The 24,950-nt window shown below is 38.4% G+C and overlaps 1 protein-coding gene across 1 annotated transcript in view; it reads right to left on the minus strand.

The window, feature by feature from the left end:
* Positions 1–4,375: 4,375 nt before the first annotated feature.
* LOC121951142 (collectin-12-like) overlaps positions 4,376–24,950 on the minus strand; it is a 51,270-nt gene continuing 30,695 nt past the window's right edge. The window contains exons 5-23 of the mRNA XM_042497390.1: positions 23,812–24,855; positions 21,644–22,306; positions 21,041–21,183; positions 20,306–20,415; positions 19,544–19,659; positions 15,697–15,738; positions 13,460–13,544; positions 13,176–13,251; positions 12,853–12,948; positions 12,582–12,728; positions 11,072–11,162; positions 10,639–10,834; positions 10,310–10,404; positions 7,993–8,081; positions 7,676–7,763; positions 7,504–7,558; positions 7,198–7,351; positions 6,447–6,568; positions 4,376–5,854 (exon numbers count right to left, since the gene is read on the minus strand). Of these exons, the coding sequence (XP_042353324.1) occupies positions 5,632–5,854; positions 6,447–6,568; positions 7,198–7,351; positions 7,504–7,558; positions 7,676–7,763; positions 7,993–8,081; positions 10,310–10,404; positions 10,639–10,834; positions 11,072–11,162; positions 12,582–12,728; positions 12,853–12,948; positions 13,176–13,251; positions 13,460–13,544; positions 15,697–15,738; positions 19,544–19,659; positions 20,306–20,415; positions 21,041–21,183; positions 21,644–22,306; positions 23,812–24,855 (3,635 nt within the window). The 3' untranslated portion in view covers positions 4,376–5,631. The remainder of the gene's footprint in view (positions 5,855–6,446; positions 6,569–7,197; positions 7,352–7,503; positions 7,559–7,675; positions 7,764–7,992; positions 8,082–10,309; positions 10,405–10,638; positions 10,835–11,071; positions 11,163–12,581; positions 12,729–12,852; positions 12,949–13,175; positions 13,252–13,459; positions 13,545–15,696; positions 15,739–19,543; positions 19,660–20,305; positions 20,416–21,040; positions 21,184–21,643; positions 22,307–23,811; positions 24,856–24,950) is intronic.

Below are 24,950 nucleotides of genomic sequence, written 5' to 3' on the forward strand. Positions count from 1 at the left end.
GGTCCCTGAACACCAGTTGCTGGTCTGAACTTGGAGCGAAAGACTTTGACAATCATCTCCCGAAAACCAAGCCAGTGGAGCCGTTGGACTCTGCACACTGACATTGCTTACACTGCACCGGAGGCTGTATTCTTTTTATTGCTGAGGTAATGAGGTGCATGCTCGCCTTTTTATGGGCTCACAAAGAGGAGCACTCCCATCCCATAATTTCAAGGAGAAAATTACACTCAGCCAACCACTGAACTGTACACAAGCTCTGGAAAAGTGCTTGATTACGCTGTCTGTTTACACAGATGTCATTTTAGATAGAAAGAAAATATTAAAATATACAAAGTGTTTGTAGTACTGCAACAAAATGTTAAAATTAAAATAAAAAATTAAACAACATTCTCGACTCTCTGACATGTTCTTTGACTGCAACACTTTACAAATTTCTTCCATCCAGCCTTGTAAGGGCACACACACATACGCGCGCACACACACACACACACACACACCTCCATCTACTGGCAAAATAGAGGACAATTTTTTACAGCTCCTAAAAATGTGGTTTCAAGTATTTCTCAGCATCTCTGTAAAAGATACTGAACATCAGCTGTATTCAGATCCTTAACTCAGGGTGTCAGACAAATGAAGTGCAACACCAAGTACAAAATTTACCTCTGATATGTATAAAGGTGCATAAAATGGAAATACTTAAGTATCTACAATAAGTACTGAAATACAGTACTTGAGTAAATGTACTGAGTCACTTTCCATGACTGCTGAATATTTAAGTCATGAAAGTGGAATTAATTGCAGGACTATGGTGTTCGAATGCATTAGTTTTAGATACATGTACATAATAAAGCAGCAGTTTATATTTAACCCTTGGAAATTCAGCTAATCTGCTTAAACATCATAAATAATCATATCATCATGTTTTGATTCATATGTTGCTGAAACTCTGATGATTGTACAGACATATGGGAAAAAACAGTCTTTTTCCAACTAAGCACTGCTGACTTCAAACTGGTGAGAAAACAAAAACATAAACACAGAAATCTCTTGTGAAACTATCAAAGCGGTTCTAACTTCAAAAGGAGAAGTGTGGTCATACAGGACACCATCAGTCACGGTGGAAGCTGGCTGAAAAAAAAATGTTTTCAGGGTCTTTAAAATCACCTGAAAATGCCTCTCACTCTTGGTTAGAAACGCTTTAACGCAAAATTAAATGAAACTGAATAACTAGAATTACCATCCTGTAGTTGAAAGCCTCAATGAACCAATCAAGTTACGGTTTACATCCACGTCTGTGAAAACATGGATGTGAAAATTTGTAATAATCAGCATACAAATTCCTCAGTTATGGCAAAAACATGTTTTGTGAGGTCACGGTGACCTTTGACCACCACATGCTTATCAGCTTATTCTTGAGTCCAAGTGGACATTCATGCCAAATTTAAGGGAATTCCCTCAAGGCCTCCTGGAGACATCGCATTCACGAAATGAGATTGACACAAGGTCCCAGTGACGTTTGACCACAAAATCTTAATCAGTTCAACTTAAGTCCAAGAGGACGTTTGTGCCAAATTCGATGAAATTCCCTCAGTGTTTTTGAGTTATCCCTTTCACAAGAACGAGACAGACGAGGTCACAGTGACATTGACCTTTGACCACCAAAACCCAAAGAGTTCATCTGTAAGTCCAAAAAGACTTTTGTGCCATAGTTGCTAGCGTGGAGGCAAACAAACACAACGCATTTCAAGTATCAATAAAGTGCTCTTAAAAAAAACAAACAAAAAAAACCAACAAGAAAACAAGGCTCTTTGTATTATTCTGTACATTTGGCCTTGTTTTATTGTGAATACCAATTAATAAGTATGGTTAAAAGAATACATACAAACAGCAGGATACAAGTTTAGACAGAACTTTTACAATAATTGATGCTTAAAACTTAAAAACAGGCAGCATCTCAATCCTGTGCAATAAAGTTACATCGGGGCTGCGGTCCACCGCTGTGGTGCAACGAGATGTTGTGTTTCGGATGATGTGTGATGATTAACTGGCTCCTGGTCCCATGGTCCCAGAATAGCTGCTACTTTTTTTTTTAATATATTTGATATTTTCAGCCCTCTTTGATCCAACAGATTAACACTATTTTACTCTTGCATTTAGTTGAAGGCAGCAAAAAAAAATGATCTTTTTAAATCAACATGTTAATGCAAAAATCAAGTTATGGAGAATAAAATGTTCTCATTTGCAAAGTCCCAGAAGCTTAAGTGGTCGGTTGTTTTATTTTTGTACGGTGGCACAGGGGTGGCAAGAGGGAGCACAACTAAAACATGTCTCAAGAGAAATGAAACAAATATGTGATCAACGCACCAATTTGTCCTGCAACTGGAAAATCGTGTTTAAAACGGCTTAATAGTATTTCCTTCATTTAGCATCATCCAGTATTAAACAACACATAAATACTTCCTTTTTCATCAGCTTTTTTTCGCAATCCAGTCAGTATTTGTAAACATCAACTATTTCCCAAAGGCTTTGACTATGTAGAAGCCATAGAAGAGTATGAAAATTATGTTATGAGAAGTTAAATTTGTACAATATTTGATCTTAAAGTGTCGCTGTAACTGATAGCTTAGGGAGACCTTGAGAAAACGTGTTTTCAAACCCTGGCTGTACCTTCCAGAATCATAAAACCTTCGTTCTGCTTCAGGTAGAACTTGTTTTAGTGTTAGACAGCTCTGAGAAAAGGACAGGTTTAAAATGCGCGGGGAGGTTCGATCAGTTTTTTCACATTACCATTTGACCCTACAGTACAATAAGCATGTATCAAACACTGAGAGAAATGTCCATGTTCTCGTGTGAGCGATTTAAATATACAACTAAGTCAGGCAGAATATCACATATTCCGCTTTTTCTCTGAATACATACATCCTGCACTGCTTCTCCATTTAAAATAGCAATAACAATAATCAAAACATAAATTAAAATGCACTACAAAATTTTCAACACTGACTAAAGAGCTGCTTTAAAGACACCGGGGGCTGTTCGGAGAGTTCGCCCCTTAAAGTCTGTTAGTACAGCCCCTGAATGGAGACGAGCAAACCCTACATCCGACAAGGATGTGCTCATTTTGAAAAGGAAAACTCTGCAGTATGAAGTCGAGTCAATCAAAAAGAATGAAAAGAAAAGACATTGTTTTCTGGCATTGTTTCCCCACTTTGTTCTCTTTGGCTTTTTACACCTTTAGTTCGGCAGACTGCAGAGTTTCCCTTTAAGGCTGAGAGTGACACCCGGAGCTGTGCTAACATACAGCCCACCCATGAGGTCATCATGTGGCTTCACTACGAGTTCTGAACAGTATATACAAGAGTCATGTGCATGCTTAAATTTCTCTTTTTCCCCCTCCGAAACAAAAAGTGGCTTCAGTTTTCAGTACTTCTAAAAGTTGACGACATATACAGAATGTAGTAACCTAACATTTTCGCTTAAAGTCATTTTTTCTGATAAAAAAGGAAGGTGAATTTAAGCTGACACCTCTTTTTTAGTGACGCGATGAACTTTAAGTGGGTGAGAAGGCTGTGGCATATTAGTGTGTGAGTGAAGGTAAATTATCAAACATTGCTGAGGATGTGGAAACCAACTGTGTGTGTGTGTGTGTGTGTGTGTGTGTGTGTGTGTGTGTGTGTGTGTTGCGCTGTACACCTGCCTGTAGTGTGTCTTTGTATTGTGTGTAGCTCCAGTGTGCATGTTGAGCGGGGGGGTTGTAAAGGAATGCCTGTGTGTATTTCACACTTGATCAAATAGTAATTGCATATATATTTTGTGGTTAGGTTGATGTGGCTCACAGTTACACTTGTTTTCTCAAAGCAATTTTGCTAACGCTTTATTTTAAAGGTCCGTAATTTCTTAATTTTGGAATTTTCTTTGGAGTTTTCAGGAAAGAACTGTGGAATTTGATACTAATTTCTGGATAAATACTAAGAGTTCACTTCTGATTGAGGTGGATCCCTCTTAGAGTGATCACGGCCGTGCAGGTCAAACTGATTATAAAAAATTTCTGTTATAACCTGAAGAAGACTGTTCTTCTGAATTCCTCGTCAGATCACCATGTAATTGACATTTGTTTAATCATTACATACATGGGAGGATTATGAGACAATGGGCTCCAGGGTGTTGTTGTTGTTTTGTGCCTCCTTGTGGTTGTTGTGTCTTTTTGTGGATGTTTTGTGTCTCTTTGGGGTAAATTTGTGTCTCTAAGTTTGTCTTTTTTGTATCTCTTTGTGGTGGTTTTACCTGTTTTTGTTATTGTTTTGTGTCACAGTGTGGTTGTTTTTTGTGTCTTTCAAATAAATTTGTAATTTTTTGGGTCTCTTTGTTTGTTTCATCTGCTTTTTGGGGTTTTTTTTAAGTTATTTTGTGTCATTGCAGTTCTTTTGCATCTTTGTGTGTGTTTTTTTGAGTCTCTTCTTGGTCGGTTCGTGCTAATTTAAGTGACATCGTGCCAGTGAAGGCAGTTTGGGCCCCTAGGCCTGGGCACAGTAGGCCCGTTCAGTAATCCATTTCTGATTACTTAAAGTAATTTGGGATATTAGATGGGGGCATTACATGACCGACATTATCAGTCCACTTGATGTGGAAATACTGTAGCATCGAACTTTTTTTCCACATGTTGTAATATATGAAAAGACCCAAAATCAACACTGTAAGTGGACTTTCTGATTATCATTAGTGAATAACTTAAACAGAATATGTTTAAGTTATTTTCTGCCCTTAGATTCTGCCCTAAGCTTTTTGATTCATATCAGCAGTTGATCACTGTAACAGCGATCACTATAAGCAACTTCCACTGTAATTACTTTTAATTAATCGCTAGTGTGACCTAAAATGTTTTAAACCAGTCCACACGTCAGCTGAACAAAGAAAAATATGTGTGGTATAACGGGTAAAGTCTCTAATGATAAATGTATAAATATTTACTTGGGATTAAAAAGCACCAATATTTTAAGCAAATTTCTGCCTATAAATTCACCCAAAACCTAAATAATTAGTACCAAATTGTGTAGTTCAGACCCATAAAATAAAGCATTTCCACAATTTTTCAATAGTCCTATCATAAAAAGAAAGCAATAAATGTCAGGTCTCTTACACTGAAATGGACAATGCATATATTGCTATCAGATCTAGATTTGGAAGTGATCAGGCTTGAATGACAACCAAAACTTGAATAAGTGCAACTGAAGGAAAAAGTACAACTGAAAGCTCCTCCGTGTCTTCACATCTGAGTCTTGTAAAGACATGGAGCAGAAGAGTGAAGATGCAGAGGAATAATTAAATACAATAAAAAAAAAACACGGCGTGTCAGTTTTTTTAGACCATGTGTGTTTTGGTGTGAACTCTTCAAACACGCGTGATCACTTCTAAACCTGGAGTGAGAAGTGTAACTGCAAATTTATCTGCCAGATAAACGACACAAAGCGTGCCACATGCCACATTTACTCTGCTCTATTTGAACTGTTTTATCCGTCTGGTGTCCTATGATAAAACAAATTATAAAACATAATAAAAGAAATTATCTTTGATCACTATTCGATCAGGTCTGGTGCATGTGTACGCGTGGGAGAACAGGGAGCTCAGGGGGCCCTATAGCAAGGCTTTCTCTGAGTAGGGGACCTGTGAGGCGTCTGAGGAAGGTGCTATGCTCTGGCCAGAGGGGGTGCTGCTGTAGTTTGGCGTCTGCGTCATGCTTGCGGGATTCGTGCCTGGAGCGGTGGCTGGGTTCTGGTAGGACTGTAAGTCTGCTGGGGCCATGCTGCCTGGAGCTGCAGTGTAGACTGGCGGCTGGCCCATGTACATATGAACGTCGCTGTGATAAAGAATGAAGCAACATTAATTACAACACTACAGCAAGGTCGAATAGTTAAACAGTAGGTGGAATTCATAAAACCATAAGCTCTCTATTAAAGGCTAGTACCAAAAAGCTGTCAAAAAAGTGTCAAATAATAGCCGTGACGGGTGTGATTAATTACATGCTACTCGCTAATAAAGGCCGAGAGACACTTATGAGGCATGGAACTAACCTGTAATTAAAATTTAACTTGCATGGTCGTTTCGGACTAATTAAGATTTCCACAGCTCTTAATTCCATCTATACAAGAACAGAGTTGTGCGACACGTAACACTGTTTTGAATTTCCTTTTTTGACAAAAATACTGTTTTCATTCGAAAAGTTTCTCATTTATTTTTCAGTTTATAGCACAGGTAAAGACATATATCACCATTAGCCACAATAATAGGGTGCAGAATGGCTATAACACACTGGAAATCAAAGAAGTCAGCCACCAAAGCCACCAAAGCCACCAAAAGCCACGCAAGGGAGCAGGGAGATCTGGGTTCAACATAGTTCATATACACATAATATCCACATTGTTATGATACACAGCTGACTGTAAACTCACCTGGGAGCTGGCTGACCAGGTATGGGGGTTCCAGCTGGAAGCTGCTCCATGGGAACAGTGTAACCCTGCACTGCAGTGCCGCTCATGGCATATGAACCTGATGCAGGCTGACCAGGGTAGACCTGTGGTCACAAATATACACACTGTGTGTTAATGACGGACTAAGACCAACAGCAATTTACACCAGTGACACTGTAAAAGGTGGGTAATAAAGTCAAATTAAATAACATTCGAGTCCAATACTTAACATTATAGGAAGTGCCACTGCATTGCCTATTTTAGTCCTCAAATGTTTAGCTATAAAATGAGAAGGTTTGTGACCCAACCGCCATGTTCGAAATAGTCAACCAAAGTAACACAAGCTGGACTAACTTTCTCATTTTACAATTAAAAAATATACTGAAATATTTTTCCAAACACATTTGTGTTGAGAAGTAGGCAATACAGTAACAGAATCACGATATCTGATCGGCACTTTCTAATTTGCCTGCACTTTACGAGCAGTAATTGACATGATTAACAGATGTGTTAGAGACTTTAAATAGAGGGTACCAGCTTTAAAGGACAGTACACGCAAAACTGTTTTTGAGTTAACTGCCTCTTCAAGATTTTGACATGTCAAAGAAGTGAAGGTTTTGAGTGAATTTTGTATGCTAGCAAGATTCTGGATGTGCACAAAATCGTATTTCTTTCAAACAAAGTCTAGACTTTTATGCTTGCCTTTGTCACATCTATGACACACTTACTATACCTGTTGTGCTGCGTTTGCAGGTTGCTGCATGTAGTACTGTTGGCTCTGCAGTTTGGCGTACATGGCATAGACTGGATCTTCATTCATTAACTTGGCATACAAAGAGAGCGCTTCCATCACCTTCACGTTCAGCTCTGAGAGCTCTGAGTGTTTCCTGTTGATACAAACACGCACACAAACACAAAGATCAGATCAACTGAATATTTATGGAAAACTTGCATTACATCGATCAGCGTTTTACTTTTCTTTAGCTTAAAACATTCTGTGGTTTTCTATGGGAAAGCATGTCACATCAGCACAGTTTACCTGTCTATATCCTCCAACTTCTGGTCAATGAGCGGCCCCATTTGATTACAGGCACCTGGTGAGAAATAAGTTAAATCTGTAGTCAATAAGTCATATCAGACTCACTTCTGTATACTGACATATACCTTTATCTTACTTACATTCATTTAATACAATATCAAATTCAGTTTACCTTCCAACTGTAATAACTCGACGCTGTCTGACTGGTTGTCTGTGGGATCTGCACTCTGGATCATCTGCAGTAGCTGGTCCATTTTGTCCTGAAATATTTAAAAACAGTTCAAGTTCCAGTTCCAGTTTCAAAGTTAAACTACTAATTTCTCTAAAATGGAAAGCCTAGTCTATTATGTTTGTTTATGTTTTTCAGCAAGTGACAATTTTTAAATTGCATTTCCTATTTAGGAACACAACTCTTGTTTTTTTGATGCAACAGTGAGATCTTGAGGCAGAAAAAGCTGAGAAAACAAGTGTTTATACAAGGGAACTTACCTCATCTATATATACAGGCTCCTGTTCGGGCTCTATGGTCTCCACCTGGATGTCCTCACTGAACTGTACTGTCTTCTTCTCTGTCTTCACTGTAGATTCCCGAATAACAGCGGACGCGGCAGCAGCGAAACAATGCAACAGCAGCAATCAGTTACACATTGATAAGACGTAAGGAGGCGTTGACTGAACATTCAGTAATGTTCAGATACTAGCGCAAAAAGAATGGTCTTGATATCAGATGAAAATAAAATTTACCATCTGATACAAGATATTGACCAATCTTTTTGAAATATCATGTACATATTTGTATAGTTACTGTTTGTGCAATGTGCTGTAACAAGAAGTAGCAACACACTAAACAGTCAAAAGCTGTCATCATGTTTGCGGAGTGAAGGCGTTTGACAGAGAGAAAAAAGCTAATCAGCAGAAAGCACACATGCAGTATGAGTATTTTGAGGGATGACACACTTGCAGAAGCATCATGCAAAAGAATATGACGAGCAAGATGATAAGAAAACGTGGAAAGCGACAAACATTTGGGTGTAATTAAGAAGCGTGACAAACTCCTACCAGAGGGCAACAAAGCAAAGCTGATAACAATGAAAATCATGGAAATCATTATGCCGGATGACCAAAAAATATAACCCCCAACATGCATTTGACTGTTAATACTTGTATGTTTACCAGCAGTAGGCATGGAATTATATAAAATATTCATTTCACAATTACCCTAACCAAAATCACTGAGTTCCACGATATTGTCGCGATAATCATAGAAATATGCTTAAAACTCTTAAAATGGTGATAAACATACTGAAATCACTTCACCTTACATTTTCTTAAGAAATAAGTATTTCATTGCATCACAAAGAGGACACACATCTTTTTTTGTGAAAAGCAATTATAAAAAGACAGGCTTTTGACCTATTTAAAAAGCTATCATATCTTTTGTTTTTTGGGGTTGGTGTGTACGCAGACTCAATGTTTTCCATATATGTTTTGGTTTTTTTTTAATCTTGTTGGTGTGTGTGTGTGCCTTTTTTATCATACTGAGATTTTTTTTCTTCAACAGCAGTTTGAGGAGTTTGAGTCACAGTATTGAAAACTGATAAGTCGATCCAGTCAGTTTAGATCGAAAAGAGGAGCAGCTGCTACAGAGGTCAGTGAATGCAAACTTTAACCCCAGTGCAATACATGTTTAAGATTTACTTTCACTGCACCTGACATTCACTGCTCAGTCTGTGCCCGGAGTATGCTCTGCGCTCAGAGAGTGGTGCTATGCATAACCAAACGGTATACTTATTTCAACAGCGCACAAAATGACAGTTCAAGCTCCAAAAATATAGAATATCAACATGTGGGCAGCAGATTTTTTTTTAACATGGCAGGCTGCCACAAATAAATGAACATTTGGGAAACCCTGCAGCCCGACAGAATCTCTTTCATTGTTGGTTGCCCAGCAGTCCTTTTGGATGCTGATGGACATGATATTCACAATTATCTCAATAAAGGCAATTTACCACAATCAACTTATCGTGAATGTTTTGTTTTTTTTAATCGGAATCTGTGATAAAAATCGTATACTGTCCCATCCTTAGCAGCAAGGATATGAGCTCCTCTCCAACATTTTAAAACAGAAATGAATTTTACAACTGAAATACGGAGCTCAAACGTCCTGTATCATAACTACACTATGACTGGACTCTGTATAGATGTTATGACACCAAAGGAGGAACTGTTTTGTGGTCACACACAGTAGATTTCATGTTGGCAGCAATGCAGCAGACGTTAAATGCTTGGTGAATTAAAAGGTGCATGCATCGTACTATGAGTCAGTGCCAAGAAAATAAAAGTAGCATATGTATGGCATAATAATAATAATAATAATGATAAATAAATACAGTTCAGCACATTACAGAAAATAAATAAGACTTCATATCAGAGGAAAGAAAGATTCTGTATCAATACCGCAGACACTGAAAGTTGTTGTATCAGTATCAGAAATAGAAATAGTTGTATAGTCGCTCTAAGAGGAGGAAATATGTCCAAAATGCTATCAGAGAAACTCTTGTATGACGTCCCAGAAGTACAGACAGCGCTGTGGTGAACTGCATGTGATAATGCATTGATCATGTTCTGTCTATGATCAATTTCTTGACTGTACTGGTTTCTTTGCATTGCTTCATCAGCTTTGTGCAAGTGATAAAGTATTTCCCACTCTAGGATCAATATAGCAATATTGCTAATGGACTAAATGGGCAATCAGAGAACTGGAGATGGCATAAGTGGATAAAGTGTTTTGTGTGCGTGTACTCACTCATCTCAGGCTCTGCGGTGAGGTCGGCTGTGACAAAGTTGGAGGGAAACAACCCTACTCCCTGGTATGTTTCCCCCTTCCACCAGTTTGGGTCACTGAAATAAAAAAGAAAACGCTCAGAAATGATCAAACAACAGATTTAAGTGGTTTTCTTCTGAGTGCTGCGTTAGGTTCTTATGTTAGAGATCTACAGATCAGAAAAGATCATTTTACAGCTTAGCTAACAGTTTAAAGTTTCATTAAAATGTCAGAATATTTTCACAAAACTCAGAATACCACCTCGATTCCCTCAATCCCTCTATGTTGTTATTACCAGATTATATATTCACCTATCGTCCAGGATAGTGATGATCTCTCCTGACTTGAAGGTGAGTTCGTTGTCCTCGGCAGCCTCAAAGTCGTAGATGGCGCGGACTTTCCTGCCGTCAGATTTGTGTGAGGAGAGCAGGCTGGATGTGTTTGGGTAAAGGCTCGACAGGGTCGTCTGCGGCTGCTGACGTTGCTCCTTCAGTGACAGCTCGATAGCTGCACACAAAAGAGGCAGATATGTGAAATCAAGCGTTTGCCCTTGAAAGTCCTTAAATTTTTGCTGAACATCTGCAATGCATTAATCTAGTGCAAACAGGGATCTGTGCAATGCAAATAAAGAATTAAAGCTTTTAGTGTGGCATGTTTTTAAGCATTATGCCTATTAAAAAACATTTCTCTATTGATGCTGAGTAAAAAGTGTAATTGTCCGATAGCAGCTAGAAGCCTCCTTACCTTTGGCCAAGTCTTCTTCTTCTTTTTTGTTTGTGGAGGTGGAGGGATCCTTTGCCACTAAAGCAGGGCTTGCTTTTGCTTGCTCTGCAGCCTGTGAGGAAATGATAATCAAACCTTGAAGTGAATCAACAACTAGAAGAATAAAATGGATGAGTCAGGGTCTCAATGTTGAAGCAAAACAAATTCAAATTCCCCCATGAAATAGAACATTTTGTGTTTGACAGTTTTTTGGCATTTTGCCTTTATTAAGGCAGTGAAATGTGGTAAGCAAGAAAGGAATATGACATGCAACAAAAGTCCTTGACTGGGACTGAAATGGAGACAGTAGTATGGTACAGGATAGGGTTGCCCGATTTTAGCAAAAATGATAACCATGATTATTTTTGTCAACATTGACATTAGAAATTATTCATTGTTTTTAAATACACAGAGCACTGCTTTCACTGTGCTATATTCCTGCTTTTGCATCAAAATAAGATTTAAAATAAGGTTCCTCTTTAACTACATTCAGTACATCTTTCATGGATACATATCAGCTGCTGTATTTTATTTTATTTTTTCCAGTGGACACAGAACTGTGACGCGCTCTAGTGTGAATGTCTCAGTTGACGCTGGACAATTACGGAGACTCAGTGAGGTAACATTAGCAATGTTACTGGCCTTGGCTTTCATGCATTCATCGTACAGCAGATTTTGGTCTTTTTCCTGCTGGTTTAACAAGTTAGTTGTGTTGCTTTGCGGCTCAGACACAAGTCTCAGGTACTCTTTGCATTTAATTTGCTCTATCCTAAATCAGAAATACTTCAAATCAACGCATGATGATGGTTGATAAATGGATCATTTTTGTTTTGACCGCCTGCAGCATAGATATATGGCCGGCAGTCGGAAAGTTTTTTCATAAGCAGCCGCTGCATGGTGCACGTGTAGAGGCATGAGAACTCTTCAAAAGTGGAGTCAGGCTGTTAGTTTAAGAAGCGCTTGATTTGATATGCAGCCGAGTTTTGCATGAGCGGTACACACATTTAAAACCTAATATAACACTTGATCACATTCATTTAATAGTAGGAAGCCAAAATCATGATTAATATTCATGATTTTGTCACACACACACACACACACACACACACACACACACACACACACTCATGCACACACACTCATAATTTGATCTTTTTGTCATCTTTTTGTTGCCCTCATTGTATATTGCTTGCATCAAAGTACTGCACTTTATAATATTACTTGTGATTGATTGTATTACCTTTGGTGAGGTATTTTTATAAGCCCATTTGGGTTTCTAACCTCTCTGGCATCCTGTTTTTCCTGTATTCTTTTTGACCTGTTTTCTGTTACTGTTTTTAATGGTGCAAATAAGTAAATGAAATGATTACTATTTGATTTATAGAGTCACTAGTCCACCCCTAAATACAGCAATTTAAAAATGTACATTTCACACAAAGTACGCTCAAACTTGAATAAAAAAACAACAGTGTATTGCACTGGATACACCTACCTGGGACCCCACAGCTGGGAAAGTGACTCCCTGCTCACGCAGATTCTTGATCATCGCTGAGATCAGACTGAGTTGGGGATCGTTGCGGAAGTCCTCTGCCCACTCAACCATCAGGGCTTTCAGCTTCTCACACACTTTGGGGTGGCCCTGTGGACAATCATAAAAAGGCACATCATGAGAACAAAGAACTGGGTGTAGCACAAGCTGATTCTAAGTAATCAAACATAATTACCATAGACAACACACTTAAAGTATAAATGCAATCACATACCTTGTTTAAGACATTACTGACTTCACTGGCAAACTCTCTGGAGCAAACCTCCAGGTGGAATATCTTCCCACAGTTTGAGACACAAGCACCAAGGAGCTGTGTGAGGACATCAGTACAAACACTTCAGACTCACTATTTAATATATGTCAATATGAAGCACATATTAGGATACAACTTATTACAGAATAAAATCAGGTACACCACAAGTTCACATCTCACTGAAAGGTTAATTAAACTAGATGACATGAAGACTACATGACGCCTCCAAGAATCAAACAATCACTACCATAACAAAGATGGTTGTTTGTGTACAATCTGCTTACAGTCAGTGCCTGCATGGCCACATGAGGATCCTTGTGGTTCACTCTTCTCATTATTGACCGAAGACATTCTTTTGGCCTTCAAAAGAACGGCAGAAATCAAAAGGTTATCACTTCAGAAGTTTTTGTAATCTTCAATTTCTCCTTATACACTTGGTATCCTGGGGTTATATCCCTAACCCTGGGATATGTGCATTTTTACGACTGAAAAACCTTGAAGGGATCTTCATGCAATGCCTGATAAATGTGTTTGTGTGTCAGGTTTAGTGTGATGACAGTGAACTAACCCGGTGCGTGACTGCCCTATCTTATCACATATGTCCAGAATAAGGCCCCAGTCCTCAGCTGTGTTCATCTCACTGGTTGCTTTCTCTGCAGGAAAGAAGCACAACAACAAACGTCAGTAGGAAGAGGGATCGAAAAGAACATTTCCATTACTTATTCTTTTTAGACACTGGGAGGAGAGGTGAGGAGAGAGGATCAAAAATAATGAAGCATCTTGTAACAAAAACTATATTTGCAAGCTGTTGGCATGCGTGAGATCCTCTGCTTTAGTCTTGTTCTTCTGTTAATCATAAAAAATAGCATAAACATTAGAGAAAAACAGACAAGAAAAAAACAGAAGCCCTTACCCAGACAACAGCCCTGCAGTAAATATCAATCTAATGAAGCTCATTTGGTTTGGGTTCAGACTGCCAGTATTAGGTTTATTCAGAACTGTAGCTTGTGCTTATACACCGAGTAAAAGTTCCTCTTTGCCGTTACATCTTCCTTGTCTTTGCCATTAGTCACTGTGATTTTCTTTTAAACCTCTCTTCTTGAAGAATTACATAATTTTACAGTGTTTTGTGGACCTGTGGTAAATATAGAATGTAGCTTCTGTGTACTTGTCTTACCTTATAAATGACCTGTTTCCATAAAAATTCACCGATAAAAGTGTTCCTCTTACAAAGCTGACACGTACTGCTGTCTGACCATATGACCCACATGTTTGGCTGCTTTTAGAATAATGAAATGCATTGGGTATGTGCTAAACACTGAAAAAACGCACTAGCAAAGACACAATTTAGTCACAAGTTGGAGTTGGCAATATGATGACATATACTGTGTGAGGACATACAAATGCCTTACCATTTTTACAATCAGAAATACTTTATTGATCCCCAGGGGGAAAATTGTGATTTCTTACTGTCACTCAGTACAGAGAATGATAAAGGTAAAAATAACATTCAGTATTAAGATGAGAATTAAGTAAAAATATACATTAGAATAAAGATATAAAATAAAAGATAAAATAAATATGTGCATTATGCTTCAATTACACAGCAGAATCTAAGAATGAGATATGTAAAATATGAATAAATGTTTAGAGTGTCCAATATAGTTGTATATATTTATTTAGTTATTAGTGTTGTAGCTATTTCTTTAATATCGTTAATATATTTTTATTTTATTTTTTTCCCACAGCATGATTGGGCAAATTGATATTTAAGAATTGAATTTACTGAATTAAACAAAAAAACAGGCATTCATGTCAGGTTATTTATTCATTATCTGGTTCACAATTTTTAGACAATTTAGGCTACTACACGAAGATTCATAAAGAGATTGCAATACAATATTTTCATTATTAAGGCTGAAGATTTTTGAAAATCCCCAACCACTCCTAACAAGTCAATGATCACCAATGCAGATATATTAACAGTAGTATATAAACTCAAATACAACAAACTAAAGTTGAAGCTGCACCTGTCAGTCCCAACACACCCATTATGAGCTTTAACAAATTAGCATTTACTGCTGGTTTTGAAGAGCTACAGGTTTTTATAAAGTACTGCATAATGACATGTTTGTGTACTTTATCCACCTCCTGTAGCACACTGTGCCATCACATGCTAATGAAGTGGTTAACCACGAGAGCCAGAACAAAGAGAGAAAAGGACACACAGTGTGACTTAGTGGTTTCACACACCATTTCCTCCTCTTTCATATGCAGCAGCAGGGAGACGGCATACATCACATCGGTTAGCCGACATATAAGGGACACAGCGAGGTGATGATGAGGTAGATGACTAGCTAACGTTACTTCAGTTATCTGGTGACAACACCTCTGTCCCACCGTCTGTTAACAGTGAACCTCACCACATAAAAAAACGTTACATAAAATATGAAAAAAAAAATCACACAATTAACCTTCAAATGGCTGTGAACGATTTCAAAATGTTATCTTACGAGCTAACAGCTAAATCTCCACATAACATAAGGATAAGCTAGTTAGCTCTGTGGCTAACAGAGCGAATCACAACAAACACAGGCAAAACATTTAAAAGAAAATTACACGGACTACACCTTGTTGGTTTAAACAACATGTAATATAATGCTACAAGACAGCCAAAAGACATTGTTAATACATCTCTTCGGGGTAAAATCTGAGCTGAAGGCGTCTGAGGAACACAAACAAAGCTGTCTAATAAAAGCTACTTTAGCTAGCCTGCTAAAACAGCCTCCAGTTGTGATTACTCACCAACATCTTGGTCAAACGGGTTGGTCGCGAAGAGAGGCATCGCTGGCGTGTTGACAACAAGAGATTTCGCCTACCCTTGTGATTTCTTTCCCTCTTTTGTCTTATTTCATACAATAAACACGCATAGTAACGACAACTTCATGAATGTCAAATTGTAGCTGTCTCTATTCTACACAGTCACTCCTTCGCCAGACGGCAACAAGCGGGGCATTCTGGGTAATCGAAGCAGACAGGCGCGTGTTAAATAAACTGTTGGCATGTCGCGAGGTGAATAAACCGCTGTCATTAAATATAATTTAACACTTATAGTCGCACAGGTGTGGACGCGCCTGCACAGACTGGACACATAAGAAAATGAACCAGAAGCTGTAAATTGCCCGAAAAAATAACATGTCATCGTCAGGTGATGGTGATCACGTGACGATGTCTTATCGCGCTGACAACAAAATCTCCTTTATGATTAATACATTTATGATTAATCAAAGTCTGCATCTCTGTGATGACTTTCGCAACCGATTTACTATTAACAGTTTATATCTATATAGTGTTTCCAATTCCTTTCAGAGAATTTAATTCTATGGCTCGCGTTATTTCAAATGGATTAATGCAATTTATGAAAAATCACCTAAATGATGATGAAATCGATAGCCTATAGCACAGACTTCCGTTACGCTGAATGAAACTGAGTCTACATACATACATTTTAACAATATGACATATTCGCCAATCTTTTCAAAGAAAGAATAAAACTGGATCCAGTTTTCCCGAAGGTTGAAAATTGAAAACATAAACTGGAGATTTGGCTTTCACCTTAAAATCTCAAATAGAAGTCAATCTCCATGGAGAAGTCCATCTAAAAATCATACATAATATGTATTCTGATTGTATTAATGCTAAATTTACACACTGTACTACTTTCTGTAACTTTTCCTATTTTTTTTTTATTTTAGTTTTATGTGAAATATCCATATTTTTATATTTTATTTAATCTTTTATTTTTGTCTGTTTATTTGTTTTTGTTGTTGCCTTGGTCATTTATGAGCTTCATGCATACTTGTATCATTCAGATATATTGGGGGTTTTTTTCTACATGTGTTATCATTTACCTGCTGTTTTGTACATGTTCATTGTGTCAACAAACAAGCAAACAAACCAACAAACAAATAAATAAAATGTACTCCTAAATCAGTTAAATCTTTTCCCAAACAGTTACAACTGATTTATGTGTGTGCATGAATCCATTATTTTAAAATTTTGCCTCTCTGGCACAGTTGAGACACCTTGTTCTGGGTTACAAAAAAGAAAGACAAGAAAATGGTTGGATGGATGGATGGATAGTATTTGTAAAATTATTTTATTTTAAAATTATTATTTTTTAAAAATAATTTCAGTGGCACCTATCAGCCCTATGTTGTTTCAAAGTGTAGCCTTTAGTTTTATAAAGGCTATTGAGTTATTTTGCAAAGAAAAAAAAGGACAACTTAAATGTTAAAAATGCTAAATATATAACATTTAGCAATTTTAAATACTATCTTTTACAACTTTATTCTTATAATATGACTATTCTTAAATCTATTTTTTTTCTCAATATGGCCCTCACCATCCTTTTTACATCACAAGGTGGTAGTAAAAATTATTGACGTATACTTAAGTGCTTTGACTATATGGAAATAAAGCCATTTTTAATTTTGTTTAATCTTGTTTTGTTTGAGCTCCAATGTCTGATTTTTGTACACTAATTTTGTTAACAAAGACAAATAAAATAAAAGGATGCAAATGTATGTGAGCCTGATATCAGTACTATATCAAATAGTGGCTTTCATGCCCTATTACCTAGATTAATTTATTACAATATTTAATAGGACAAAAAAATCATGGACCTCCCACACAGTTTTTTTCCCAGTTTATTGTGATCCATAGGAACATGGTAATTTAATTAAGGCATAATGAGAGTTGAGCCAGATTACAAAATGCTACTCAGTCCTTAAGTATTATATGAATCAGTAAACATCAATTATACAAAAATAACAGCTGATTATGCAAATTATAAACATGTAACATATTTCACATATTTGGCATAATGAATAAATCATTGTACGATGGCTACATTACAAAAAAATGTACATATTGTTAATGTGTGACTCAAAGTGTATAAAACTCGTACTGGCAGTTTTAAGCTTAAGAAATCCTGTCCTTCATAAAACAGCAGCACTGCTCACACTGAGCATCTATTTTCAAAAAAAATGACATTGACACTTCAGTTTATACATTAGCTTTGCTTCTATTGATTATCTGAGTTTGCAGTCATTTGCTGATGGTGAGGCAGTGCTCATAATTTTCCTAGGAGCTTATTTCTAAGCTTTTGACAGTATAAAAATAGTTCCATTGTATTAACATAATCCTCTGATATAGATTTTTTTGTAAGTGTAAAGATTAAAAAGTCTGCCAAGAAATAACACAATGTGAAATTCAATCCCAAAACAATGTATCCAATGTGAAACATTATTTACAGATGCACCTGTACAACAAGCGGCTGCCCTAAAGAATGACTTGGTACAGCCAAAATAAATCCCTACATTCTCATTTTTCCTTCAGTACAAATACTAAATCAATACAATAGAGGGCTGGCTCCGTGCATGCTCTGTCTTTTACACCATACTGTGTTGTAAAGTGCCTTTGACACAAAGATCAGTCCGAGTCTCAGTGATGCTTGACTGAGCTGGCGTTATCAGAGTCCTCTAGTCATCTAGAGCTCCTCCTTATGTCCTTCATTATCCTAAACTTCAGCCTCTTCACCTTTCTCCCAGAGACAGCTCACACTGTCTTGGATGGATGCTATAAAACTGGTACTTTCGCTGTGAAGACAACAACAAAAACAAAACATTTAACATCTTTATAAAGTGCTTTATAGACTGTTACAGTAACAGTTATAGTAACGCTAATAACACAACTAAATATGGTCATATGCAACATTAATATAATGATGAACTCCCCTGATTCAGTCAGCATATTTTACAGTGGACACTCAAGATTAGTGTCACCAATTCAGTATCTGACTAAATGTGACACTGAATAATGGCCAGGAAAGTGTTTTTGCAGAATATTATGGTGCTACTGTGAAGTTGACCTTTGACCTTTTGGATGTAAAATTTCAATATTTTACCCTATCAGACATTTGTGTAAAAATGTTGTCATAATTAGCATATTAATTCTTGAGTTATGGCCAAAAACATATTTTCTGAGGTCATAGTGACTTTGACCTTTGAACTTTGACGAACAAATTCTTATCAGTTCAACAATTAGTCCAAGTGGATGTTTGGGCCAAATTCAAGGAAACTCCCTCAAGGTACTCTTGAGATATCCTGTAACGAGAACCAAATATATATATGTATATACAGTAAATCCCATTTATACCATCATGGTGCCTCATTCTCACTAGAGCACCAAATTTGCATAAATCTACAACACTAAATAGTTACCAACAAATACACAATTTACTCCTATTTTAGTAAAATTTGCAAAAGAACTACAGTGGATCCAGAAATTATATATGTACAGCTCTTTTTTTTTTTTTTTTTAGAGGATTAACATCTTGAGTAGGCGTGAATAGACTTAGGGTTGAGTCGCACAGGTTGAGTAGGAAAGCTGATAATATTGATATACACCACATTGTTGGTTTTGGTCTTTATATCGGATTTCTTGCAAATTAAGTTATTTATAGACTCGTGCTAGCTGTATACTTAAGAACACCCACCCAAATGTGCACACAAACACACAAATAGGATATTTCAAAATTAAAAAAAATATAGAAGGTACTGACAGTCAGAGGCCTGTTCACAGATGAAACCAATGCGGTCAGTGCAGTAGAAATCATTCCAGTTGGCATTATGGATGAGGCCAGCACAGTCCTCGCCATCTTCATGACCATGGGTCCAGTTATCAGGCTGGCCAGGCTTCCACTTCCTGATAGCAATGACATGAACAGTATATTTTAAAGTTTAAGCATCATACCAAGGTGTTGGTTAAATTTACAGAATCATGTTGTTTTGAACAGAATGAAACAAAGGATTTTCAGAAATCACTTAAACTACTAATAGGTCCCATATAACGCTCATTTTCAGCTTTATACTTGTATTTTGGGTTTCTACTGAAACATGTTTACATTCTTTAATGTTCAAAAAACACTTATTTTCCTCATATTATCGGCCCAAATATACCTCTACTCACTGTCTGTCTGAAACGCTTCATTTTAGCACCTGTCTCTTTAATCCCCCACACACAAAGAGTCTTACACATCTGCACTCTCTGTGTCTCTGCACTGTCGTTACAGCCGGGGAGTGACAGTAATGGTCCTGTAGCGGCACTTTTGACCATTTATAGCATAATTGTGACATCACAACTTCATGGAAGTTCTGACGGCTTGTTTAAAGTTGCACTTTCTGAATATGGACAGTGTGTGTTTCTCTGTGGATTGAGCATTTTGATGCTTTTACAGTGATTATACAACACCTATACCTCCTCTGTAATAAAAAATACATTAAAATCTGACTTTTTCCAAGATGGGACCCTTAATAACAGATAAAAAAAAAAAAAAGTCAGTTTTTCTCACGTGAAAACAGGCAGGGTTCCATCCACCCATTTCCAGACATTTTCCTCCTCCCTGTCAGTTAGGCCCAGCCAGAAATATCCTTTTCCTGCAATTGCAGTTCTCACAAATTGCTATGGATAAAATAACAAAAAAAATCAGATTTTAAGTCATTTTATAACATAGTTTAATTCTTTAAAGTCAGTGAATTTATTTAAAGGGACAGCTTGGATTTTTAAAGTGGGGTTGTATGAGGTACTCATCCATAGTAACTGAGAACTGATCTCCTGCTGCCTCAACAAGTTATTTAGTTTGTGTTATTGTGTGACTTAAGTGAATCTGAACTAACCTTTTTAAAACCAAAGTTACACAATAACACAAACTGACTAACTGATCCAGACAGTGGTAGCCCACCAGCTCCTGTGTTCAGTGAGGTAAAATCACTGGTTTTCTCAATGGAGCCTGACTTTGAAGAGAGGGATCTGATGGTTTTATTTGATGGAAATCACTTTCTGAGATTACAGGTAAAGCAGTGAAAATATTTTAAATAAACCGTACACTTAAACTGATATTGTTTTTTGTTTTTCTGGTGGCTAAAATACATTTAGCTGCTGTCCCCTTCACAGCTGAACATTACTTAGCTTCCATGTCTGACATTACTGTACATAATATATTGTCTATGGAAAGGAACTCCGTACAACCTCACTTTAAAAACGCAACTGTCCCTTCAAGTAACTTGGAGGGTCTAATTTAATTTACCTGTTCCTCATTGTTGGTTATAATGAGCATTTGAGATGAAATGTTGGCACAAAACTGGGAGGCCTCATCAAAGTTGAGCCTCTGAGAACCAGAGGAGAAGTAATAGCAGTTGTTTTCAAATTTTGTGAACTCAGGTGGGCAACCTGAAATGATCATAAACAGAATATTACAGTAAACAATGTAAGTAAAAGCACACTTAACCCTTTAAACCCTTTTTGTATAACACAGGGAAAAAAGCAATGTCCAACTTGGCAAGAAATGGCCAAAAATTTGTAAAAGTGGGTAAAATGTGATAAAAAAATAATTTTAAAAATTGTTTGAAAATGAGGGAGGGATTAATTTCAAAAAATATCAAAAAAAGACAGGAAAAAATGTCCCATGAAGTTTTATTTATTATAATTAATCGTAATGTAAAATTAGGTAATTTTCTTGTAGCCTGTTTTTGTTTTCACATTTTTTTTGCTAATTTTTTGGCCATGTCTTGTTAAGTTGCTTGTTGCCTTTTCCTGTGTTTTTAAAAGAAATCAAACCAATTTTCTCAGTTCTCAAAGAGTTAATGGGCCACAAATCTATTTCCGACTCTCATGTAATCATTTAACTTACCAGGTGCTGCAGTAGTGGCGACAGGGGACTGGATCTGCTGGGACACGGAGCCTTGTGGTTCCTCTGCTGGTTTGGGAGGTTGAGCTGGTTTGGGGGGTTGAGCTGGTTTGGGGGGTTGAGCTGGTTTGGGGGGCTGAGGTGGTTTAGGGGGTTGAGCTGGTTTGGGAGGTTGAGGTGGTCTGGGGGTTGCAGGGACCTTAGCGGGCTGAGGAGTGGGCTTAGGGGGCCTTGAAACTGGAGGTACGGGCGCAGGTATCCCTGGAAGCCCTGGAGGACCTGGAGGGCCGATGGGTCCAACAGGCCCGCGAGTCCCCTCGACCCCTGCAGGTCCTGCTGCTCCTCTGGGCCCCTGTGGCCCTTGTGGTCCTGGCAACCCTGACAGTCCGTCTCTACCTGGAATCCCCAGAGCTCCAGGGTCACCTTTTTCACCAGGAGTTCCAGGTCGACCTCCAGACCCTCTTGACCCTTTAGCCCCTGGAAGACCTCGAGCCCCAGGTGCCCCCTTCGGGCCCGGAATACCTGGTATTCCAGGAGCACCTTTGTCCCCTTTAGGTCCCACCAAGCCCGGCATCCCTTTGTCTCCTTTGTCACCCTTTTGTCCTGCCGCACCCACCGGCCCCGTGGGACCCTTCTCACCTCTGGGGCCCCTTGGACCTGGTGGACCTGAGACACAATTAAAAGCAGATGAGAGCATCAAACATCATGTGCTGTTACTCATGAGGCCTTAAGAAAGAAAACATTTTTTTTCTTGTACTAACGGTTTAAAAAAATATATAAATATTATTTAAATACTATTTTGCCGATAATACAGTGTACTAGAGGGCGGACAGAGATATTCTCCTGGCTGTGGTCAAAGGTTACAAATCTCCCTTTTAATCTAAATCCTTTCATTGCTTTGGACCAACCAGATGACCTGAGATACTCTGAATATTACATTTTAAAAACACTTGTAAAACATTGTTATTAATAGAAATGGAAGGCAGAGAGATTATAAATGTCATTTTGGTACAGTTGGACATGTGTTGTGCATATGTTGACATAATTAAAGGTCCAGTATGTAGGATTTAGGGGGATATGTGGACAGAAATTTAATATAATGTAAAAGTATGTTTTCTTTAATGCATAATAACCTGAAAATAAAAATCATTGTGTTTTCCTCATAATGAGCCATTCATAGCTCCGTCTTTTGTGTTTTCACATCGACCACCATCGTTAGCAGCCCATTTGTGATGACGGGTCAGAAAACCAGATTGTTTTTAACATGAAACAGCTTTTTTTCATTTGTTTTTTACCAATTTGGCTCTGTTTTGGAGAGGAGGAGGAGACCTCTGTGGAAGTTTGACTCCCATAAGAGCGTCTGGATTGCAGGTTACCAGAGCAAAAATGTGAGCACACGGTAGCAAGTGCTGGGCTGTTTGGTTCGTCTACATGTCAAACAGTTTGAAGAAACACTGATTTGCAATGTGAAACTACTTTACTCAGTGTTTTTTACCAGTTTAAATTGTTTGTTTTGGAGAGGAGGACAGCACTGCTGACAATTCAGCTCCTGATAGAAACATCCAGGATCAGAAATAAGGTGAGCACATGTCAAACAGAGTAGGAGAGACTCTGATTTGTGATTTCTGTGGAACTCCTTTATGCAGCATTTTTACTAGTTTAAATCCATTTGTCTTGGAAAGGAGGGGACCTCTGCAGATAATTTGACTCATGTTAAAAAAAAAAACCCTGAATGTCTGGATTAGAAAAAAAGGTGAGCACACATTAGACGGCCCAACGTTGTCGGAGAAACACAGATTTGTAAAGGGAAACTACTTTATTCAGTGTTTTTACTGGTTTGTTTAACTCGGTCCATTTGTTTAGGAGAGGAAGAGACCTCTGAAGATAATTCGGCTCCCAGTAATAACCTTTTGAACATCTGGATTCTAAGTTATCAGAGAAAAAAAGTGAGCACACATTAGCATGTGCTGGGCTACTGACCCGTCTCCATAATGCCAAACGTCGTCAGAGAAACACTGATTTGCAATGTGAAAGTACTTAATTTATTGTTTTTGAACAGGTTTTAATCACCTATTTGTTTAGGAACGGAAGAGACCTTTGTGGATCATTCTGTAAAAACCTCCTGAACAATGACACTAATATATGTCAAATAAATTCATCATTATTCTTACCCTGCATGATGGTGAAGTTGGTGATGAGCTGTGAGTGCTTGGAGTCCACCAGCTTCATCTCCTCCATCACCATGGAGAGGTTGTTGACCTCTCTGTCCAATCTGGCCGCCAGCTCGTCCTGCTGCGTGCGCAGCTCTTTGCTATCTGTGCTAGCCTCCGTCACACTGCTATTCAGCCCCACTAACAGGTCTGTGTGTCGCATCACTGTCTCAGCACAAAACCTCAGGCCGTTAAGATCGGAGCTGATGGCGCCTAGGAGCTGTGTGGTGAAGCTCACGTTTCCGTTCACACGGTCCATGTCGTTCTCTTGTTTGTCTAATCGTGCTTCCATCTCATCAAACTTAGATGAGGTGGCGTTATCGTGGTCTCTCTGGTGGTCCATCAGTTCATGCAGGTTCTGGCCGCGCTCCTCACTGAGAGCTGAGGTGTTCTGGATCTGGCTGGCTAGCGTGCTGAGCTGAGCCCCCAAATCATCCAGAGCTTCTCCATTGGAGCGAGCCAGGGCTGAATTATTGGCTGCCAAAACCTGGAGGTTCTGTACTTTTTCTTTTAGCCACTCTGTGTCAGAGCGGGTCTGCCTGGCTGTCTGCTGCAGACCCTGATAGTCATTCTTCAGTTTCTGCACCGCCTGGCCTGCGTCCTCCACCGTCTTCTGCAGCGTGCTGAGCAGATTCCGCTGTTGGGACTGTGTGATGTTTAGTGCGCTGATATTAACCTGAGTCTGGCTCTGCACTTTGACCTGGCCCTGTATCTCTGACTGGAGCCATGCAGTGTCTGTCTGGAGGTTGTCAATCATGCGGCTGTAGGAGGCCAAGGTCTGGTTGACCCCGCGCAGTGAGGCCTCGTTGCTCTGCAAAACACTCTGCAGGGAGACGTGGCCATTCTGCATGTCATCTCCAGTGATCTGAAGCTCATCCAGCACATCCCTGTTTCTGGTCGCCCTGAGGGCAATATCAGTCAGCTGGTTCTGCAAAGCCTCCAGATCTGACTTGAACGTTTTGATGTCACTTGTGGTATTAACCGATTTCTCTCCTGCCTGATCATCTAAAGTGGTGAAACACAAATTTATCAGTTAATAGAAAATGTTTGTGTTCTCAGCTGATGTAGGTAAAAACTGTATATATACTAAACAGCATATT

Source organism: Plectropomus leopardus, chromosome 12 (assembly GCF_008729295.1).
Source record: "Plectropomus leopardus isolate mb chromosome 12, YSFRI_Pleo_2.0, whole genome shotgun sequence".
Classification (NCBI taxonomy): Eukaryota; Metazoa; Chordata; class Actinopteri; order Perciformes; family Serranidae; genus Plectropomus; species Plectropomus leopardus.